Source organism: Lacerta agilis, chromosome 2 (genome assembly GCF_009819535.1).
Source record: "Lacerta agilis isolate rLacAgi1 chromosome 2, rLacAgi1.pri, whole genome shotgun sequence".
NCBI lineage: Eukaryota > Metazoa > Chordata > Lepidosauria > Squamata > Lacertidae > Lacerta > Lacerta agilis.
In genome coordinates, this window is record NC_046313.1 from 14,367,891 (window position 1) to 14,387,941 (window position 20,051).

Genomic DNA, 20,051 nt, shown 5'->3' on the forward strand with positions numbered 1-20,051 from the left:
TGGACTTTTCAGCACAGGATGAATGTTGTGCCTTCCACATTCATTGTTGCCACCCATCTTATTTCAGATCATCACCACTCCATGTGTTTCCCCATTGTGTGCAATGCCTGCTTCCCCTTTCTGTCACTGTGGTGGTTGTCATTTGAGTTTCAAACCACTGATGGATTAATCTGAATGTCTGTAGTTCCCCCAGCATTGTCCATAATGTTACCATCCAGTTACCAAACCATTACCGGCATTTAGGAGTTTGGTAAGGGCAAAGCTGGCCTTTTCTCTCTTATTTACCCCATCTGCAAATCACAGTGATTCCCTTTTCCCCCTCCCACAGGATGCTGGCGGCCAGCAAATTGGCTTTCTTCTAGGCAGCTGTGGCATTGCTTTGGCTCTCACTACTGAGGTTTGCTTAAAGGGTCTCCCCAAAACACAGAATGGAGAAATTGTGCAGTTCAAAGGTTAGTTGTTGATTTTATATGGAACAATCATTGTGGGTGGCATTTTATCAATCAGGAAATGACAAGGGTGCATGTGCACTTGTGACGAGTGATCCATGTCGAACATGACATTCCTATTTTGCAGCAGACTAACTTGTTCATGGGACGCGGGTGGCGCTGTGGGTTAAACCACAGAGCCTAGGGCTTGCTGATCAGAAGGCCGGCGGTTCGAATCCCCACAACGGGGTGAGCTCCTGTTGCTCGGTCCCAGCTCCTGCCAACCTAGCAGTTCGAAAGCACGTCAAAGTACAAGTAGATGAATAGGTACCGCTCCGGCGGGAAGGTAAACGGCGTTTCCGTGCACTGCTCTGGTTCGCCAGAAGCGGCTTAGTCATGCTGGCCACATGACCCAGAAGCTGTACGCCGGCTCCCTCAGCCAGTAGAATCATAGAATCATAGAATCATAGAGTTGGAAGAGACCACAAGGGCCATCCAGTCCAACCCCCTGCCAAGCAGTAGCGCAAGATGAGCGCCGCAACCCCAGAGTCGGACACGACTGGACCTAATGGTCAGGGGTCCCTTTACCTTTTTAACTTGTTCATAAATTAAGGTTCCCTGGCTGTAGTTATTGACATGTAAGTGATAAAGCAAGACCTCAATTACCCATCAGCCCAGGTTGGCAGAAATAGGGCTTGCAGCCAGTTTTCAGAAGAACCAAGCAACTCCACCCCCTATCCCTGCTACCTGAGATATTTGGGGTTACTAGTAACTGGAATGGGAGCTGCTTTCGTGAAAAGCATGTGCTCTGTTACTGAGCCACAGCCCCTGATGCTTTTTGCAATAGGAATGGGTTGCTGAGAGCACACCACAACATTACTTCATGGTTATTGTTGGTTTACAGGGCAATCCAATTGTGCTATTGAATGATGAAGCTGTAAATGGCTTGAATGTTACATACTTAAGCATTGCTGCACCCACTAATCATGGCATCTATGTGGTTACGTATGAAAAGCGCACATTTTGCTTGTTTTGCTGTGATGATGCATTTGGGGAGAATGCCCGGTGCAGAACAGCTTCAGAACATGTAATTGTGGACCAAATAATTCTTGCATGATCTTAATTTTCGTACATGTAAATCTTCTCTATGTCAGAATAATATTCTGAATGAAGCAGCTTTAACTTTCTGCCTCTTTATGATCCCCACCAGCCTAAACCCAGATAAACTTTTCATAAGGATTAGAAACCTGGTATTCCTAGGGTGACGGGGAGGTGGGGAAGAAAACTTGTTTAAGGGCTTTGTGAGGCTTGCAGCATTGCAGCAGTTGCATTATTTGCAATGTGAATTCATAAAAAAATAATTGCAACCTAGAAGTCACCTTTTTACCTTTCGGTTTTAGGTTGGCCTAGGCTCAAGTGGGTTGTAACAGATTCCAAGTATCTCTCCAAGTCACCAAAGGACTGGCAGCCCAACATTTCAAACGCGGGGACTGAGCCAGCTTACATTGAGGTATGTAATGAGCAAAAATTAACAAAACAGCATATGAACTTATTGAACTTATAATATCTTTAGGGGGTTTCAAGTGTCTGTGTGCCTTGCTGCCAAAACCTCATGTCCTCCTAATGTGCCCTTTCTCTTCAGAAGTTGTGGTTTAAGCATCTTTGTGAACTGTCACAATTATAAATTGAGGACGCAATTTACGTGGAAGTTCTTCTTCCAGTGCCCTTTGTTCTTCTCAAGCGGATCTTTTCTATGTTAAGAGTAGCAGAAGCTGCTGCCATAAGAGTTTGTGGTGGGATGGGTGATCTGTAGTCTTCCAGACATTGGAGTACATTTCCCATCATCCCTTAGTATTGGCCATGCTAGCTGGGGTTAATGGGAGTTGGAGTCTCAGCAACTTCTTGAGGGCCAGAGGTTCCCTATCCCTGGTTTATGGGAATACTTTGGGAGTTCTAAACCTCATTTCAAACGGTCTGTTGCCTTTGTTGGTGAGTCTGTTCCCACTTTATTAAGAGAGAGAGAGAGAGAGAGAGAGAGAGAGAGAGAGAGAGAGAGAGAGAACAGGAATAGCATAGGCCAGGGGTCAGCAACGTGCGGTCCATGGCTGGATACGGCCCATGAAGACCATTTTACCAGCCCATGAGCCGCCCACGAACTGAGTGGCCCGCCTGGTGAGTCCCCCGCACGCTGCACTAAAGTAGTGCAGCATGGCGCGAGGACTTGCCAAGCGGCGCTGGAAATCACGTCTGCGCACACGCAGATACCAGAAATCGCTTCTGCACATGCCCAGACGCTTAAAATCACTTCTGTGCAGGTGCAATTTTCAGCGTCTGGCCATGCGCAGAAGCAATTTCCGGCATTGCGCTGCGCCAGTCCGGCCCATGAATGATCTCCGCGGGAGTGATCTGGCCCATGGCCAGTAGGCCTTGCCAACCCCTGGCATAGGGCAAGGTTTCCCAAACTTGGGTCTCCAGCTGTTTCCCATCATCCCTGACCACTGGTCCTTGGAGACCCAAGTTTGGGAAGCCCTGGCATAGGGCAACAAATTCAGGCTTGTATTTTTTTCTCATTCTACTCAATTTTGCTTGCATATTCTGCCTTGCATGCAAACACACATGCATATACATGGGAAAGAGTAAAAGGCTCTCTGCCTTTAGCTTTATGAATGGTTAAGGCAAATATAACAGCACTTTGGTCCCTGAATTGTTGATATTTGTGTGCTTTTCTCAGTACAAGACCAGCAAGGAGGGGAGTGTGATGGGTGTGACCGTGTCACGAATTGCTATGCTGGCTCATTGCCAGGCTTTGTCTCAGGCCTGCAACTACTCTGAAGGTGAGTGCTGTCCTGCCTGGCTGCGTTATGAGCAGAGGGAGTCATGTCCTAGTGGACAGCTCTCTCCAGAGAACTGTGAACCCAGCCCTGTTGTAAAGTGCTAGAATTTAGGAGTTACGCGCTACACCCATTAAATCAAAGTGATTGTTTGCAAACAATGCACCAGTTCACACTACCAAACACTTCAGTGTGATATAGGTTTCATTGCCCAGCCACACTGAGAGAGACTTGTATGTATGTCTCGTAAGCTAATGGTGTTATTTCATATTGAGATAGCTGCTAGCTCCTGTATATAAAGTTTGGTTCACTGATGTGTTTCTCTATACAAAATCATATAGTTTTTAAAATTTTAATCATTGTATTACAGCATTTATGTGCCACTCGGCATTGAATATTCTAGGCCATTTTACAACAATATACCCACATATATCCGCTGGTAGAGCATGGGACCCTTAATCTCAGGGTTGTGGGTTTGAGTCTCACATTGGGCAAAAGATTCCTAGATGACCCTCATGGTCCCTTCCAAATATACAATTCTTTGATTCTATAAAATTATTGCAAGGAGCAGCTTGACTTTGTAAACTGATCCCTATTAGCTTTTACATGCAAAGGAGAAGGATGTTGCGATTTATTTTTATTTTTAAAAATTCAGTAACATTCCTTTCACCAGGCATTTTCTTAGCTTCCCTAAATGCTCAGTAGACATTGTCAGTGGCCTTTCTTCAGCTTTCCTCTGAATGCCACTTGTTTGGGAATCACAAGCGGGGAGAGTGTTGTTCTGCTCAGGTCTTACTTTCAGGCTTTCTGCAGACTTCTGGTTGGCCACTGTGAGAACAGGATCCTGGAATAGATGGACCTTCAGATAAACCAAAACAGAGCATTCATAGCAGTTTATTTACAGGCATCTTAATCTGCCCTGTTGGACTTTTGAAGCAGCCAATACCAATCATCACTGCAATAAAAGAGAATAAAACAATTAAAATAGTGTTCCATCCCCCGCACCCTTTATCAATACAAATCTGTGTATTGATTTGTATTGATAAAGGGGGCGGGGGATGGAACACTATTTTAATTGTTTTATTCTCTTTTATAGTGTGTACAAAGTTTTGCTGGTACATTACTTGTTAGAGAAATGTTTGGCATTATCAACGAAGGAGATTTATTTTCCTGTTAAGAAGTTTGTTGCAAGCATCTGAGGGGAGAGATTTTGGTTTTTCATGGCAAGTCTGAGAAGTGGCCAGTACAATATGATTATTCATTGAACCCTGGAGCAGGCTTTGTGTTTGTTTAGCAGAATAGAAAGTTGCACCCTGAGAAGCAAAATTTCAGACAAGTTAAGTGTTAACATTTCTGTTGCAGGTGAAACCATAGTGAACGTCCTGGATTTCAAGAAAGATGCAGGCTTGTGGCATAGCATGCTAACGGTGAGTCAGCATTTTAAGGGGATGATCTGCAGAAACTTTACTGTGACTTCTTTTCGTAGGCTTCAGAGGCATGCAGTTATTGGACATGGGGGCTAGTCTAGTCCCCTAAATGCTCCCCCGGCACCTCCTTCCCAAAGCCTGGGAAGCTTCTGCCTGGCTTAGGGAAGGAAGCACGATGCTCATGCCCACAACATCGCCCTCGCCCTTGAAAGCTGGCGCCTCTAGCCCTAACTGTTCCCCTATGAAAAATTTCACCACGTGCCACGGCTCGGCTTAGTCTTAAAGGTGGAAGGGCCACTGAAGAATGGTATGCTGCAGTCCCACTGTGGAATGTGAATTGTAGCATGTGAGCATTATCTTAAAATCCTATGAATTAGCGTTTTCACTTAGATTTATTGGATTGGATTCATTGTGGTTATTAGAAGAGACACCTTTTTATGTGCATGGAAACCACACATTCTTGCCAGTGGTTTGTTTTTATTTGATTTGCACCTGGGTTATTCTGTGTTTGTGCATGTGAAAAATTGGCTCTCTTTCTGCCTTTCAGAGTGTAATGAACAAGCTGCACACCGTCAGTGTGCCCTACTCAGTGATGAAAACCTGCCCTCTTTCCTGGGTACAGAGGGTTCACACTCACAAAGGTGGGCATTGAAAGGCAGTTGCACAACTGACTTGTCATGAAATTCTACTATAACAATGTATAGTTAGCAGAGTAAAAACTCGTTTCAGGATTCCCCAAATATAGACCAGAGGCAATTGTATTTCATCCAGCAGAGTTTTACTGCTACTGAATGCAAATGAGCATAATGGTCACAAATCCAATACATTCAGGATTGGCACTGTCCATAAGAAATCCAGTTGCAGCAGACTTAATTTTAACTTACAATAACTTATAATAAGACTAAACCTAAGCATACTATGTCCAGAACATCACACCAGAAGGCAAAGAGAGAGAAGGAGAGACCCAGGCTCCTTCTGGCCTATTATTATAGTCAGGATGACCTTGACAGAAAAAGATAACAGAACCAGTTTAAACCAGCTGTAGTCAGCTTCTCTGAAGGAATAACCCAAACATCATGAACCTGCTGCTTGTTTCTTTCACACAGAAAAGCTTCTTTTTAATTAAATAGAATAGGAAAGATCTCTACACACCCACTCAATACTTTCTGTACCAAGAAATGCAAACTGACACTCCCCCCCTTTATTAGGTGCAGGAAGTATTGATATGCAAAACACCTATAGAAAAACATATCTGGCCCCTATCTGGTCTCCAGTCCTGGTCCCATGCCCATGATGCTGAATGGGGTACAGAGAAGAAAGGGATGTGTAACTCTTGATTGTTACTGGGAACATAGCCTTAGGCTATATGGTTCTAATACTTTCTCATTGGAGATCTTGGAGAGCTGGTATCTTCTCACCCTGCAGTCTTAGCATTTGTTTACCAGAGGGATTTACCTCCTAAGTCTGCCTAGAGTTTTGTCCTTCAGATCTCCACTTTGGTGCACTGTAAGCCTCCACTTTGGTGCACTGACTTTCTCTAATTCTCTCGGTTGCAGCTAAGGTAGCTTTGGTGAAGTGTCGAGATTTGCACTGGGCCATGATGGCTCACCGGGACCAAAGAGATGTCAGCTTAAATTCCCTGCGGATGCTGATTGTAACAGATGGTGCTAACCCCTGTGAGTATCCACGTGGGCCTGTTTTCCTGCCATATTGCCTGCATATTTAGCAGGTTTTCCTCCAACGGTCTTCAGAATTGTGCTGAGTGAAGATAACTTATTCACATACTTGGCAGTAGAGCATTGAAAAGTGTGTGCGCACATGGATGCAAGTAAGATTTATTTCCAAGTATGGGATTGCAGCCTAAGGCTGTATACACTTATTTGCCTGCAGGTTCTAAGGTTTTGTGTGTGATCATTTATGGCATGGGCAGCCAGATGCAATACAATGGAAATAAGTGGTCCACAGGGGGCAAAGCATTGGATAAAATCTTTGCCTCTTGAGGAAATGTAACTTAATATTCTGATGAGCTATGCGAGAGAGGAGGCAATTCAGTAATTCTTGGCGCTGTGGTCCAAACCACTGAGCTTCTTGGGCTTGCTGATCAGAAGGTTGGTGGTTCAAATCTCTGTGATGGGGTGAGTTCTCGTTGCTCTGTCCCAGCTCCAGCAAACCTAGCAGTTCAAAAGCACGCCAGTGCAAGTAGATAAATTGGTACCCCTGCGGCGGGAAGGTAAACAGTATTTCTGTGCGCACTGGTTTCCATCATGGTGTTCTGTTGCACCAGAAGCAGTTTAGTCATGCTGGCCACATAACCCGGAAAACTGTCCATGGACAAATGCCGGCTCCTCGGCCTGAAAGCAAGATGAGCGCCATAACCCCATAGTCGCCTCTGACTGGACTTAACCATTCAGGGGTCCTTTACCTTTTACCTTTATTTCATTGTACTCCAACAGGAAATTGGTTTTAACTATTTCTTCTATATTTTCAAATTAGAAAGCAAAGATTGTGTGTATGTAAGTCAGTCAAGAGAACTTTTCCCCTGTACTGTTTGCATTTGCTGCAATTTATTTTGTAGAATAGAGGTAAATAAAAGGATTGCTTCATTGTATTTTTTTTGCAATCTATGTAAGCAATTCATTATATGTTTTGCAATTTATTCAAGCAGTTCAAATGATTACTGTCTTATAGAACAGTGAGTTGCCAAATATTCTGCAGCTGCTTTTATAAGAGGAATTGAATTGCAGTTTTGGTTTTGCCTAGATATTCTAGCTTGGTGCTGCCTAAGTATGTGAGACAGGTAACAATACTAAAACCAAAACTCATAATAAAGAGTAAAGGTGTTCTGTATACAAGGAATACTTTTGCTAAATCTTCTTAGATGCAGTAATTTGGAATGGCAGTAGTCAGATAAGGGTAACACTTGCTTTTGTCTGCTTCTAAGCATGTAATAACTTGAGTTATACTGGCAAAGTTAAAGAAATGTAATTAAAACACTTGGATATATTCTGACAGACATGGTATTGGGGTCTACTTGAAGCAACCTCTAGAGAAATGGCCAAAGACTTTCCAGAAGTCCTATGAGAATTGTATCTTTAAAAGAGGACAACAACCATTTCTGTCCATTGGGGGGGGGAATCACCCCCTCCATTAACAGGCAGCATAAAGGAGGAGACCTGAGCATCTTTAAATTGCTCACAGGGGATGAGGCAAAAGGTCTTTGAGAGAAATGAGCAACAGGGTGCTGCTGCTCCTCTTGGGGGCTTAATTGAGTGTCTGGCCAGATGGTGTTGGCAAGCAGTACAATTTGAATGCAATTAGCACTTTTGGATCAGATGGAGGGAGAATGCACTGGGAAGATACACCTTAATCTTCTCGGTGTGGTGGGGGAGCACTTAAACTTTGTAATTGTCTTCTTTCACAAATGTTTTCAGATTCACAAGGAGCCTGCACAGAGGTTCTAGAAGTCCTGGGGATTATTGTGAAGTGCTTTGTACAGTTAGAATTAACATCAGTTCCCGTAATTCCTTTTTAAGGGTTGGATGCTCAGAGAGCTTTGAAAGGATGGTGGAGGTTCTTCTGGCCTTATAAATAGCATAATGTGGGCATTGCAATTTTATTATTATATGCTTTTATCCAGCCTTTTGTGTACTTCATCTGCAGACAGGCCTCCTGCAAATTATGATATGCCTGGGGCTCCAGAACTATATTACTGCACAGTAATTAAGTGAGGAAGTCTGATTTTAGAAAGAGGCACTCTATTATAGCACTCAGACATGTCTGCAGTGCACTAAATCTTTAGGAAATATTATTACATTTAGGGATCATATAAATTGTAGATATTGTGGCTTTCCTAAAGCAGCCTTTTTGTTTCTGTTAGCAGGTCCTGTTCAAAGTTTAAAATGTTAATGATTGCCTTCCAGGGTCTGTGTCCTCTTGCGATGCTTTCCTAAGCTTGTTCCAGAGCCATGGGCTTAAACCGGAGGCAATATGTCCTTGTGCAACATCTCCTGAAGCAATGACTGTGGCAATTCGGAGGTAGGTGATGTCTTGATTTTTCCAACTAACTTCTTTTGTGTTTTAAAGAGATGCTACCAATTTACAAATACTTGAAGCTCGTTTCTTATCTGGGGCATCTGAAATGAAAGTTGTAGTCAGTACACAGCTTCCTCACTGAGTACCGTATTTTTCCATCTATAAGACGCCTCCATGTATAAGACACCCCCTATTTTGGGGGACTCTGATTTTAAAAAAATGGGGGGAGTTGGCCTCAGTGTATAAGACAACCCCACATTTTTGACATTTTTAAGGGGGGAAACCTAGTCTTATACACAGGAAAGTACGGTAATTCATTGCTTCTGTTCTCACAGCAAGTGGTGGTAATATCTCTATGGTCATCCATCCATTTGGACATATTGGCCTTGGTGAAAACTCTGGAGGGGCATATATAGGTATCCCAGTTCTGATGAGGAACAAAGGCGACTAATTTAAATATTTTACTGTTTTTGTAATTAATTTATTACACGTTTCTATACACACACACACACACACACACACATTATTTGTCTTTAATGCTTACCTTACACTGTGCCGGAAATAACAGAGCTTAACTATTTTAGTATTAAAAAAAATAACTTTAAAAAACCTCACAAGTTTTTTTTATTCTGCTATTATCTAATATATGTATTCTTTTTGTTCAAATGTGAAAATACGCAAATCAGTTTCAGTTTTGATCCTAAAATATGATTTCATACTCTTGAGGCATTGCTGTGCAGTCTTTTTGGATTACGGTTTTTGTTTTGTTTTTTGTAGCTGTTGGAAAGCAATCCTAATAATTCTAAATGCCGTTTAAGGCTTTCTTTTTATCTGTTGATGAGAAGCACAAATTATGTCTATCTCTCATTGGGTTCATACATAAATTTCTTCACATTCAAATATATCAGGAGGTTGAGAATCCATTATAACTAGGTTTCCACTCCACCGAATGTTCATGGACTCAGTGATAAAGTTTCTGGTTCGGTGTTGGGCAGACTTTAGTCTTATCAGATCTATTTAGGTTTTTTTTACCAGAACCCCAAGATCTAACAACCAGAGCCATGTACATAAGAGATTTAGGGAGGGTTCAGAGTGCACATGGGGAGAGGAAGAGGGGAGAAGTTCAACTGAGCAAGTGCACTGACAGAACAAGTTGGTTAGATGCCACCCCATATAAAGAAAAATAATTGATAAGCACAATATGTCAGGTTTGATGCATGCATATAATCCAAGAACACATTCTTTCAGGAGCTTTTAAAATATTCTTACATGAAGTGACCCAAGTAATATAACTAAGGATCGGTTGCCATGGGTTTCATTGTGTGTTGGAACGCCTTCCGAAAACCCAGATCTAGTGGGGCTCCCTGCCATTCAGGAATTAGAAAAAAGCTAGTTATTGGAAGGTTCCCTAAATTGGAGTGGAGATCATTTTGCAGTCCAAGGGGACCTTTCCTTTGTGGGGAACCTTCCTAACAGTGATGTGTGGGGCCAGAGGGGAAATGGGCAGAACAATGAACGTGTGTCCTAGTTTTGTACAGTAGGCCATGTTCCGGCCACACGAAAGTCTGAGGTTCCTTCACATGCATGCACATCTCCCTTGTGGCAAGTCAGAGGCATTATAATTGTTCATGGGCACATTCCAGCCAGGTAAAAGTGCTTGGGAAGTACATGAAGCACGTAAGGGTGTCAAGGGCCAAATAGAGAGGCCAGGAGGGCCACATTCATATACATATCCAAGCGTGAAGTTCCCCACCCCGGCCAAAATGATCGGTAGGAAGCCAGCAGTGTCCCTCATATTGTGCTGTACTGTAGTATATTAATGCCTCTTGTATTTCTAGACCTGGTGTCCCTGGGGCACCCTTGCCTGGAAGAGCCATCTTATCAATGAATGGGTTGAGTTATAGTGTCATACGTGTGAACACAGAAGATAAGAACTCGGCTCTCACTGTGCAGGATGTTGGACATGTGATGCCAGGAGGTGAGGATCATGGTGGCGGAAGGGGAGAGTACATGGCCCTGCTCTGAAATGTTTCAAACTTTCTCTGTTTGGGCTCCACCCTCTCTCATCTATCCCCTAACAATAGCTATCCTTCCAGGCCGCAGCAGAGGCTTGTTTGTTCCTCTTTCCCCTGAACTGTTTTCAAATCCAGCTGGCCATTGTAAGAATTAAAAAGTAGCTTTAAGAATTGGTGTCTGGGTGTGTTTGTTTTCCTCTTCCCTCCTCCTCCCTTTTTCCTCTCATGTTGCGTCCTTTAGGTTTTAAATTTGTGGGAAGGGGCTGCCTTATTTTTACTGATATTATGTAAGCACTTTGGGGGGTACTTTGGCTGAAGAGCAAGGTAAAAATGCTTCAAATAAATAGTGGGAGTCGGGCAGCCATGTTGTCTGCCACAAAGGCTGCTTTGCTCCTGCGGTAGCCTCAGCTGCTATGTAATCCTTTGCTGTTGCACCCTTAAAATCCTCTGGGTACTGCTAACAGACCTTTTCATCTGATGGTTATTCAAATTGTTTGGGCTTTTTCTGCCCACTCAAAAAGAAAATGGGTATTGTGTTCCTCTAATCCTTTTGCTTCTTAAGGCTCATCAGGCATCTTTAAAAGCACACACTTGGAAAGGTCTCAGTAGCGCAGTTTAGCTTTGTGGTAGCATTTACCTTGAGATTATGTATTCCATTTTAGGGAAATTGCTGTCTGTGCCCATATCGCCCCTTGACATACCCGTGCATCTAATTTTCTGCAGTCCCCACCTCCCATCCCAGCCTCTCCTGTGCTTAGAAATGAACTTGCGGCTAGTTAGAAACCAAGAAAAATACAACGGAAAGGAGCTTTTACTGGAATGACTAATGATTGATGTGCTGGAAGCACAAGCTGTGAAAGAAAGAAAAGTCCAGATTAGTGCCCATTAAAGTTAAGTGTTTGATAACTTGAACACTTTAAACAAGGACACAGACAAAAATAGGACCATAGCTGCTCTAAGCATAGCAGTTGCTTCTTAAAAGGTGTACTTGGGTCCCAAGCTTGGTTCTGTTCCATTTCCTCTCTTATATTTCCATTGAAGGGGTTGATCTCCGAAACTGAACGGGAGGTTCCCTAATGGCCTTTGATTTGTTCTAGGGATGATGTGCATAGTGAAGCCTGATGGACCTCCTCAGCTCTGCAAGACAGATGAGATTGGCGAAATCTGTGTTAGCTCCAGAACAGGAGGAATGATGTATTATGGGCTGACTGGAGTTACTAAAAGCACATTTGAGGTATGTAATTCTGCATTCTGTCTTTAAATGGATCGTGCTCTGTTTTATTGAGTTAGCAGAGGGTTTGTTTGGGCTTTTCGCAGCTTTTTTATTATTATTTTTTTACATAGTGGATGGGAAAGGAAAAGGGAATCTTTCCATGTTTAATTTTTATAATATTTATTAAGCATTCATATTGTGCTTGCAAGTACAGTAATACCTCCGTGAACGTCTGCCTCGTCTAGCGTCCACTTTGGCAAATGTCTGCAGCAAACCCGGAAGTACCGGAACGGGTTACTTCCGGGTTTGGGGCATGTGCAGAAGCACTAAATCGTGCGTCGCACAAGTGCAGAAGCTCAAACCGGTCCGTGTGCGTAGATGTGGCACTTTGCCCCTGCGTCCTTTTTGGCTAGCGGCCGGGGCTCCGGAATGGATCCCAGTCGCAAAACAAGGTATGACTGTACTAAAATCTCTTCTTAGCAATCCCTATGGCGACCAGTAGGGTAGGTCAGTATGCTCCCCATATCACAGATTTGCAAGGAGCGGTGGAGCTTTGGCTGACAGAGTGGCTTTCCTTAAGCCACCTATGAGCTCATGGTTGAGGTGAGACTTCAACGGAGGACTTTCTGTGCTAAACATAGGTTCTTAACAGCTGACTATACAAGCTTAATTAAACACTGTCTCAAATTTAGCACTATGTGGGAGTATCTGTACCAAAAGTTGAACCATCTACAATTAGCCACTGAAAGACTAAAAATCTGTTTTTGTGGCACCATGATAGGAAACGATGAATAAAGGAGATCACAGATGCCACACTTGAATAAAAAATTCTGCTCATTTCTCTTAGAGTTGAGAGCTTTAGGCTTTCCAGAGATCCAAGCAGGCTGCATTCACTCAACTTGCTTTGGTAGTTGAAAGGTTGAATATGGGAGGCTGTGGAAAAGCAATTGTGTTTCTTAATCTGTACACCTCTTTAACTGAGACCCCCCTATGCATAGCAAAGATGCACAAGCCTTTGGCATTGTATTTGTTCTCCAGTGTGAAGTTACTAACTCAGTTCTGCAGTCTGGAGTTATAAGAATCTGGACACTCACTTTTTTAAAGTGAGTTTCCAGTTGCTATGGTGGCTGAGAAATTTGGGATGTTATTGGTTTTGAAGAGGTAGGATTCAGGGTAGAACTGTGTAGGGCTTTGAGGCGATCAGGGTGTGTGATTTATTTTCCAGCTCAGCTTGCGCACATGCACTCACTGTTTCATACACAGAGAACCTCTCTATCCTGTAGACAGAGTCTGTTATTGCCTACTGTGCTAGCTGTATTGTCCTTCCTTCATTTCCGCCAAGTTAATCCTTGTCAGTTTCCTCTGAAAACGTAGATCTTGTGAATGCAATTTTTTGTGCTCAAAATAAATTGAGGTAACTCATGGGAGGAAAGGTTGGCACACACATCACATTGATAGCAGTGAATACTGCACTACAGAGAAGCAACAAGATGCTTCTGAGCATCACAGCAGCAGATCATGCCCTGGTTTCCAATCTTGTTAAGCCTACTAGTAAAACTGTCTTGCGCCTGTCAGTGAGAGTCAGCGTTCCTTGTTTTGTGCTTTCTGGGTTTGCACTCTGTTCCAATTAATGTCAATGCCTGGGTTATGTAAGCAAAGCATGTTCCAGGGGAAAGGAAAGGATTGATTTTTTTCCTGGGCTACTTCCATCTGGAAAGGGCTCCCGCTGTATTGCAATGGGGATAAATTGCGCATCTTCCTGTACAGAAATGATGTCCCCTGATGGCCTTCCTTTTCTTCTTTCAGGTCATCCCTATGAATTCCACTGGCTCTCCTGTGGGCGATGTACCGTTTGTGCGCTCTGGTTTGCTAGGTTTTGTGGGACCTGTACGTTCACCTGCATTCATTGCACTTTTCCTTCTTTCTTTTACATTAATATCCTGCCTTTCCTCCTAGGAGCTTAAGGGGAGCTTCTCCCCTTTCACATTTTACCCTCACAACAACAGCCTTTTGGAGTAGATTATGCTGAGAGACAATGACTGGCCCAAGGTCTCCCAGCGAGCTACAAAGCTGAACGGGGACTTGAACCCTGGTCTCCTAGGTCCTAGTGCAACACCCTAAATCACTACACCACAGTGGATCTCACAGTAGGCAGTCACTGGGCCAGGATGTTACACAAGCCTGTGCAAAGAAATGTGTTTAAAACAAAAGCAAAACCCTCCTAAATCCCTCTGTGATGCCTCCCCCCCCCCGCTTATAAATGTACCCTATTATATACATATGGCAACTTATTTTGAAAGAGCCAAGCATTTATCATACTTTAATCACCCACCTACCTCCAATATATATAAATATATATATATATATATATATATATATATATATATATATATGTGTGTGTGTGTGTGTGTGTGTGTGTGTGTGCGCGCGCGTGTGTGCGCGTGTGTGTGTGTTTTAGTTTTCAGAACAATAAACAGACAGACATTCTCACTGCAGCCAGGAGATATCCCCATTAATACTGCTTCCTGGCATCCTGCCTTTCCCTATGCCCAAAGTAGGGCTGAGCTGCAGTTTCTAGGCAGTGGCAATGCTTCTGGGTAAACCTGCTTCTGAAGTTCCTCCAAGTTTATCATCTGCAGCAAAGGCTGCATTTGGGAATCTTGGTGCAGTCTTACTCCTTTATTTCTCATGTATTAGCAGAGAGAGGCGAGAAAAATGTTGCATGGGGTCTCCCTTTTCCCGTGAGCATAGAGTGGTGAATCCATTCGACATGTTGGCTTAATTTACGTACTTGTGTGGCATACTAATGTGCCCTGGCCCACACTTTAGGACCCAGTGGCTTAGATGCTACAATTATTTCCCCCCTGTTATCTGATTGGCACTCCAGTTTTTATGGATAGTTTAGAATCATCCACCTAAATTTCCTTTCAGTATCTTCTCATATTTTACAGTTGTTGTTTTTCAGTCACTAATTAACAGGTTGAGAGGGAAACTTAAGTTTAGACTTCAGGTTGGGCGGTTTTCTGTGGTCTTTGCCATAATAAAAGGTCTGATTTAAATGGTCATAATTTTCTTTTGTGGTCTCTTGTAAGATGCATGTACGCTACCTAGTAGGAAGGGTGGTTTAAATACATGAAAGAAAAGAATTAACAAAACAGCAGAACGAGGAAGCAGTTGGTGATCATGGGGAGAAGGATTGTGTTTGCTGATGCCTTTCCCTCCGCTCTCCACCATACAGGGCAGCTTGGTATTCGTCGTTGGAAAAATAGATGGGATGCTCATTGTTAGTGGACGCAGACATAATGCTGATGACATCGTGGCCACTGGACTGGCTGTTGAATCTATAAAGACGGTTTACAGAGGAAGGCAAGTCTGCATCTCCATAAAAAAATAACGAACTGGGGAATTATGGGTGCTCAGCTGTTGTTTACTAGTGTTCTTTTGAACATGGTTCCAGAATTACAGGAGAACGTCAAGTGTTGTTGTTCCCTCCCCCTGTGCCTTCAAATCCAGGAAATCTCAGGGCAGTCTTTCAATAGCAGCAGAATTGGCCATTTTAAAGGTAGGGGAGATGGCACCGGTTTAATTATCTGATGGTGCTAAAAAGTTGCATATTATACAGACGTGTCTGTAGATAGTCTCTAATGAATCCTGCACCAAAGTATTCCTCTCGCAAGGGATGAGCACAGTTTTACTTCCAAAAATCATTATCCAGTGGCATGTAATTAGAGAGCCACACATATACAGAACCTTTTTGCTACAAAAGTTGCCGTTCCCTTGTTATGCAGTATGGATTTTGTTTTATGAGGGCAGAGGATGGTGACACAAAACATGGTGAAAGTCCTTGAGATATTTGCATTTGCTTCCCATTTTTCCTTTCCTCTGTTTTATGCCTTTTTGCCATGATGCTGCTTATATCCTCTGCCACCTCAATTACTTTTCCTACGCTAAGGACCGTTGAGCATACTACATGGTGGGGAAAACCCCAAGTGATCACTGATGTGTAGCAGCAACACACATCCTGGTTCTCTAATGAATGTACCTGTAGGGTGCTTGTGTTTTCAAACATCTGTTTATCTCAATCCCTTTTAGATGTACACTTAAACCTGCAATGTATGAAGCAGCCCCTTTTCCCTCCTAAATCCATACCTTCTTTCTGGACCATCATTTATCCTCCTCCTAATTGCACTGTTTAATTTCACTTTGCCCTCTCCTCACCACTCCTTTCTTAAAACCTACCACTGTTCACCTTTGCTTGTAAGGTCTATGGGCAGTAATAAACTGTTCATACAGAAGAGACTTGGCAGTCGACTGCTACCCTACCCCCCCCCCACAATCCCACGCCGCCAGTATTGTCAGTATAAATTATTCCAGCATGGATGATACCCACTGGCCAGTGAGATGTCTGAAATCGACTTGAATTTTGTTTAATTATCATCTTTGCCCACATTCCATGGTAATCAGTATTGTAGGCTGTCATGCGCTTGTTAGAAACACTTTCTGCCATAAATTTTGCAGATGTTCCAGATTTGGGTCATTGCACAGTGGAGGGAATAGTGAGGGGGACGGGGAGCTGTAAGGGGTGTGTGACTGTAGGATGGAATTTCTGGTTGCCCTAAAAAAAGGAGGGGGGCCTTTGTGGCCAGGCTCTGTGATCTCTTTCAGCCTACCCTGTTCAGGCATCACAGACTCTGCTGTTTCATTTTACAGACATGGTTACACCAGCAAAGAATGCACGCTACAGCACATCTTCTGTTCCTTTTTAGGATCGCGGTATTCTCTGTGACTGTGTTCTACGATGAGAGGATTGTGGTGGTGGCTGAACAACGGCCAGATGCTTCAGAAGAGGACAGTTTCCAGTGGATGAGCCGTGTGCTGCAGGTTAGAATGTCCCTGAGCTAAATTGGTCCCTCTCTCTTGATGGGCTGGCATCCCGTTAGGAACAGAAGCAGCTAGTAGTGGCCCATGCTTTGCCAGACACACTGAGGAGTCTTGTCTGTGGCTGGAGTTTCTAGATCAACAAAGTGGGATGCAATTGGTAGAGGGGGCCAACTTCTACATTCTCAAGGGCCACTACATGTTTATTTTTGCACAAAGCAGCCTCTTCTAAGGTGGTGAGAACCAAAATAAATTCAGCACCACCCAGCAAAAAGTGATTCACATGTTCTTGGGTGCAAGCATGGAACTGATGATGATGATGATGATGATGATGATGATAATTGCCTATGTCACACCTATTACATACAGAAACAGAGGTGGTATATTAAAACGTAGGGTAACTCTTAGGCAAAGCATTTTATTGTACATGGTTAGACTTTCATAGGGCCAAAGGAAGCCCAAGAGTAATAGCTGTTAAATCCAGCTTTCAGTATTTTTTAAAAAGCAGTTGCGTATATTTATTCAGAAGCGGATCTCATTGTCCAAGAAAAGCTCAATACCAAGTAAATGTATACGATATGGGAGTGCATTTCTTTGTTTATTTTTATTTTGAATTATGGCAAAAGTGTGTGGGATTCAAAAACAAGGAGTGATGTAAGAAACAAACCCAAAGCCGCACACATCTTGTTTCTCTTACTGTTATTGTCATATTTGCATAAGATATCCCCTAAAGTCATTTTTAAAAGTAATAATTTCAAAATAAGGGCAATACAACGTGAAGGTGTGTGTGATTTTATTGAAAGGGACAAATAATAATAATAATAATAATAATAATAATAATAATAATAATAATAATAATAATAAAAAATTTATTTATACCCTGCCCATCTGGCTGGGTTTCCCCAGCCACTCTGGGCAGCTTTCAGCCAAATATTAAAAACAATACAGCATCAAACATTAAAAACTTCCCTAAACAGGGCCGGTTTCAGTTAAAGTAAAATAGTTGCTTATTGCCTTGACATCTGCTGGGAAGGCGTTCCACAGGGCAGGTGCCACTACCGAGAAGGCCCTCTGCCTGGTTCCCTGTAACCTCACTTCTCGCAGCGAGGGAACTGCCAGAAGGCCCTCGGCGCTGGACCTCAGTGTCTGGGCTGAACCTTTTTCAATGCACCCAGGAGCTGAAGATCATGTAGTGTCCATGCACACAAGGTTAACGACCCCTCCCCTATCCCACCTGCAAAGGGGAAAACATAATGTAGGCCTATTTCTTCAACCCCACACCTTATACCCCACTCCCCCCCCCAAAAAAGCTTTACTGTTTAATATGCTTTCATAGTAAATTAGGAGTGCAGAAAGCTTCCTGTGAGAATGTGGCCTGCCTTGATGATTTCTAACTGCCTGCTAACTGCCTGTTGTTTATTAGCCCAATATCTTACTTTCAAGGTAGCAGTGACCATTAAGCTTGTGATATATTTACATTGTAGCTTTCGGTGATGGGCTTGCCAGAATCTCTTCTAGAGCCCCCAAGGTAATGAATTGAAGCGATTCATAATTAAGCTGCGCTGGAAAGTCATTCTCTGTTTTCTTATTCCTAGGCGATCGACAGCATTCACCAAGTGGGAGTATATTGCCTCGCTCTTGTTCCAGCCAATACTTTGCCAAAAACTCCTCTGGGAGGGATCCATATATCTCAGACCAAACAACACTTCCTGGAGGGGTCACTGCACCCATGCAACATTCTCATGTGCCCGCACACATGTGTGACTAATCTGCCAAAACCCAGGCAAAAACAACCAGGTAATTGTGTGAGAAAACATGACATTCTTTTTTTTAAAAAATCCACACTAGCAACACAGTCCTATAAACGTTTACTCAGAAGTAAGCCTCGTTGAGTTCAATGGGACTTATTTAGGAAGGTGTGTTTAGCACTGCAGTCTAATTGAACCGGAAGCTTATTCTCGGTTGAAATTCCTTCACTTGATATTGTTCATGAGACAAGGAAGGCTTTATAACTTCTTTTCAAGAAAATTAACGGATGGGACTTTATTTGGGCCAGAACGCAGGGATGGGGTGGTGCCCCTCACCCACCAAATAAATTTATATAATGAATACTCTGAAATGAAAACAATTTATTTTTCATGAAGTAATTAAAAGATCTCAGAAACCTGCTCTGCAGTAACCTGGAGCAGGGCTTTCAGTGTGGCTGCATATGTTCTGTGCAGTAGTGTTCCTGTTGAGTACAACAGGCACTCATTATCTGCACTTCCTAGAAGGAAATGAATATATTTTTGTTTTGACAGGCTTTCCGAGCAGCATAAATGGGTCTTTGCCCTGAGTGTCTATTTTGCATTGTTTTAGGGTGTTTTTTTGTGTTTTTCCCCCCCAACGTATCTGCTGTGGTTTCCTCCCCTGTAGGGCTCAGTCTCATGCCTGATTCTTGGAATCCTCTTACCAGGGTGGTGCCTAATTTAGCTTCCTTCCTCCCATACTGCTTTTGTACGCAACTGTGTGGTTTTTGCCTTCTTTCACCAAGTGTTTGCTGCTGTCAACAGGTGTCGGCCCCGCCTCTGTGATGGTGGGGAACCTGGTTGCAGGGAAGCGCATTGCACAGGCCTCTGGGAGAGACCTTGGACAAATAGAAGAGAATGATTTGGTGAGAAAGGTGAGCTTCTGTTGCGTGCGATCCAAACTCGCTACTTGGATTGGAACCGGGTGATCCTATGCTTTCTTGGCCTTGTCAAAAAAGTAGTACAAAAGCCTTTTGCAGGCTAGCGCCCCAAGTGGAAAACATCACGGGGATGTTTTGTATGCTTTTCTCCTGCCCATTAAATCTTAAAGAGTCAGGAGAGCCATTTATCACTCTGGTTTGCTCAGAGGTAATTGCTGGTTTGCCTGGCCAGGTGGCTACAGGCCTAGTCTAAGTAGGGGCTGTATCCTCAATCAGAGCATGCTCTATAATTGAGAGGGGGGAGAGAATCATAGAATCGCAGAGTTGGAAGTAACCCTGAGGATCCTCTAGTCCAACCCGCTGCAATGCAGGAATGTCCCATATGGGGATTGAACCTGCATAATTGGCATTATCAGCACCACACACTAACCAACTGAGCTATCCAGAGTTTTACATAATTTTGGGAAGAGGGTTAGGATTAGAGATGGGAAGGCTTGAAAAAAATAAGAAAAAATAGGGGGAAACCTGGTTTTTCCCCAATTTTTCCAGGTTTTTTCCA

General features: G+C 43.2%; 1 protein-coding gene across 3 annotated transcripts in view; it reads left to right on the forward strand.

The window, feature by feature from the left end:
• The window catches only part of DIP2B (disco interacting protein 2 homolog B), a 155,076-nt gene that overhangs the window by 119,575 nt on the left and 15,450 nt on the right, over positions 1 to 20,051 (forward strand). For all 3 annotated transcript variants that reach the window (XM_033138694.1, XM_033138692.1, XM_033138693.1), the window contains 14 exons: positions 329 to 452; positions 1,829 to 1,938; positions 3,160 to 3,262; positions 4,622 to 4,686; positions 5,234 to 5,327; positions 6,243 to 6,362; positions 8,607 to 8,721; positions 10,557 to 10,696; positions 11,831 to 11,967; positions 13,753 to 13,833; positions 15,185 to 15,312; positions 16,713 to 16,827; positions 18,420 to 18,621; positions 19,377 to 19,486. In XM_033138694.1, coding sequence (XP_032994585.1) covers positions 329 to 452; positions 1,829 to 1,938; positions 3,160 to 3,262; positions 4,622 to 4,686; positions 5,234 to 5,327; positions 6,243 to 6,362; positions 8,607 to 8,721; positions 10,557 to 10,696; positions 11,831 to 11,967; positions 13,753 to 13,833; positions 15,185 to 15,312; positions 16,713 to 16,827; positions 18,420 to 18,621; positions 19,377 to 19,486 — 1,644 coding nt within the window. The remainder of the gene's footprint in view (positions 1 to 328; positions 453 to 1,828; positions 1,939 to 3,159; positions 3,263 to 4,621; positions 4,687 to 5,233; positions 5,328 to 6,242; positions 6,363 to 8,606; positions 8,722 to 10,556; positions 10,697 to 11,830; positions 11,968 to 13,752; positions 13,834 to 15,184; positions 15,313 to 16,712; positions 16,828 to 18,419; positions 18,622 to 19,376; positions 19,487 to 20,051) is intronic.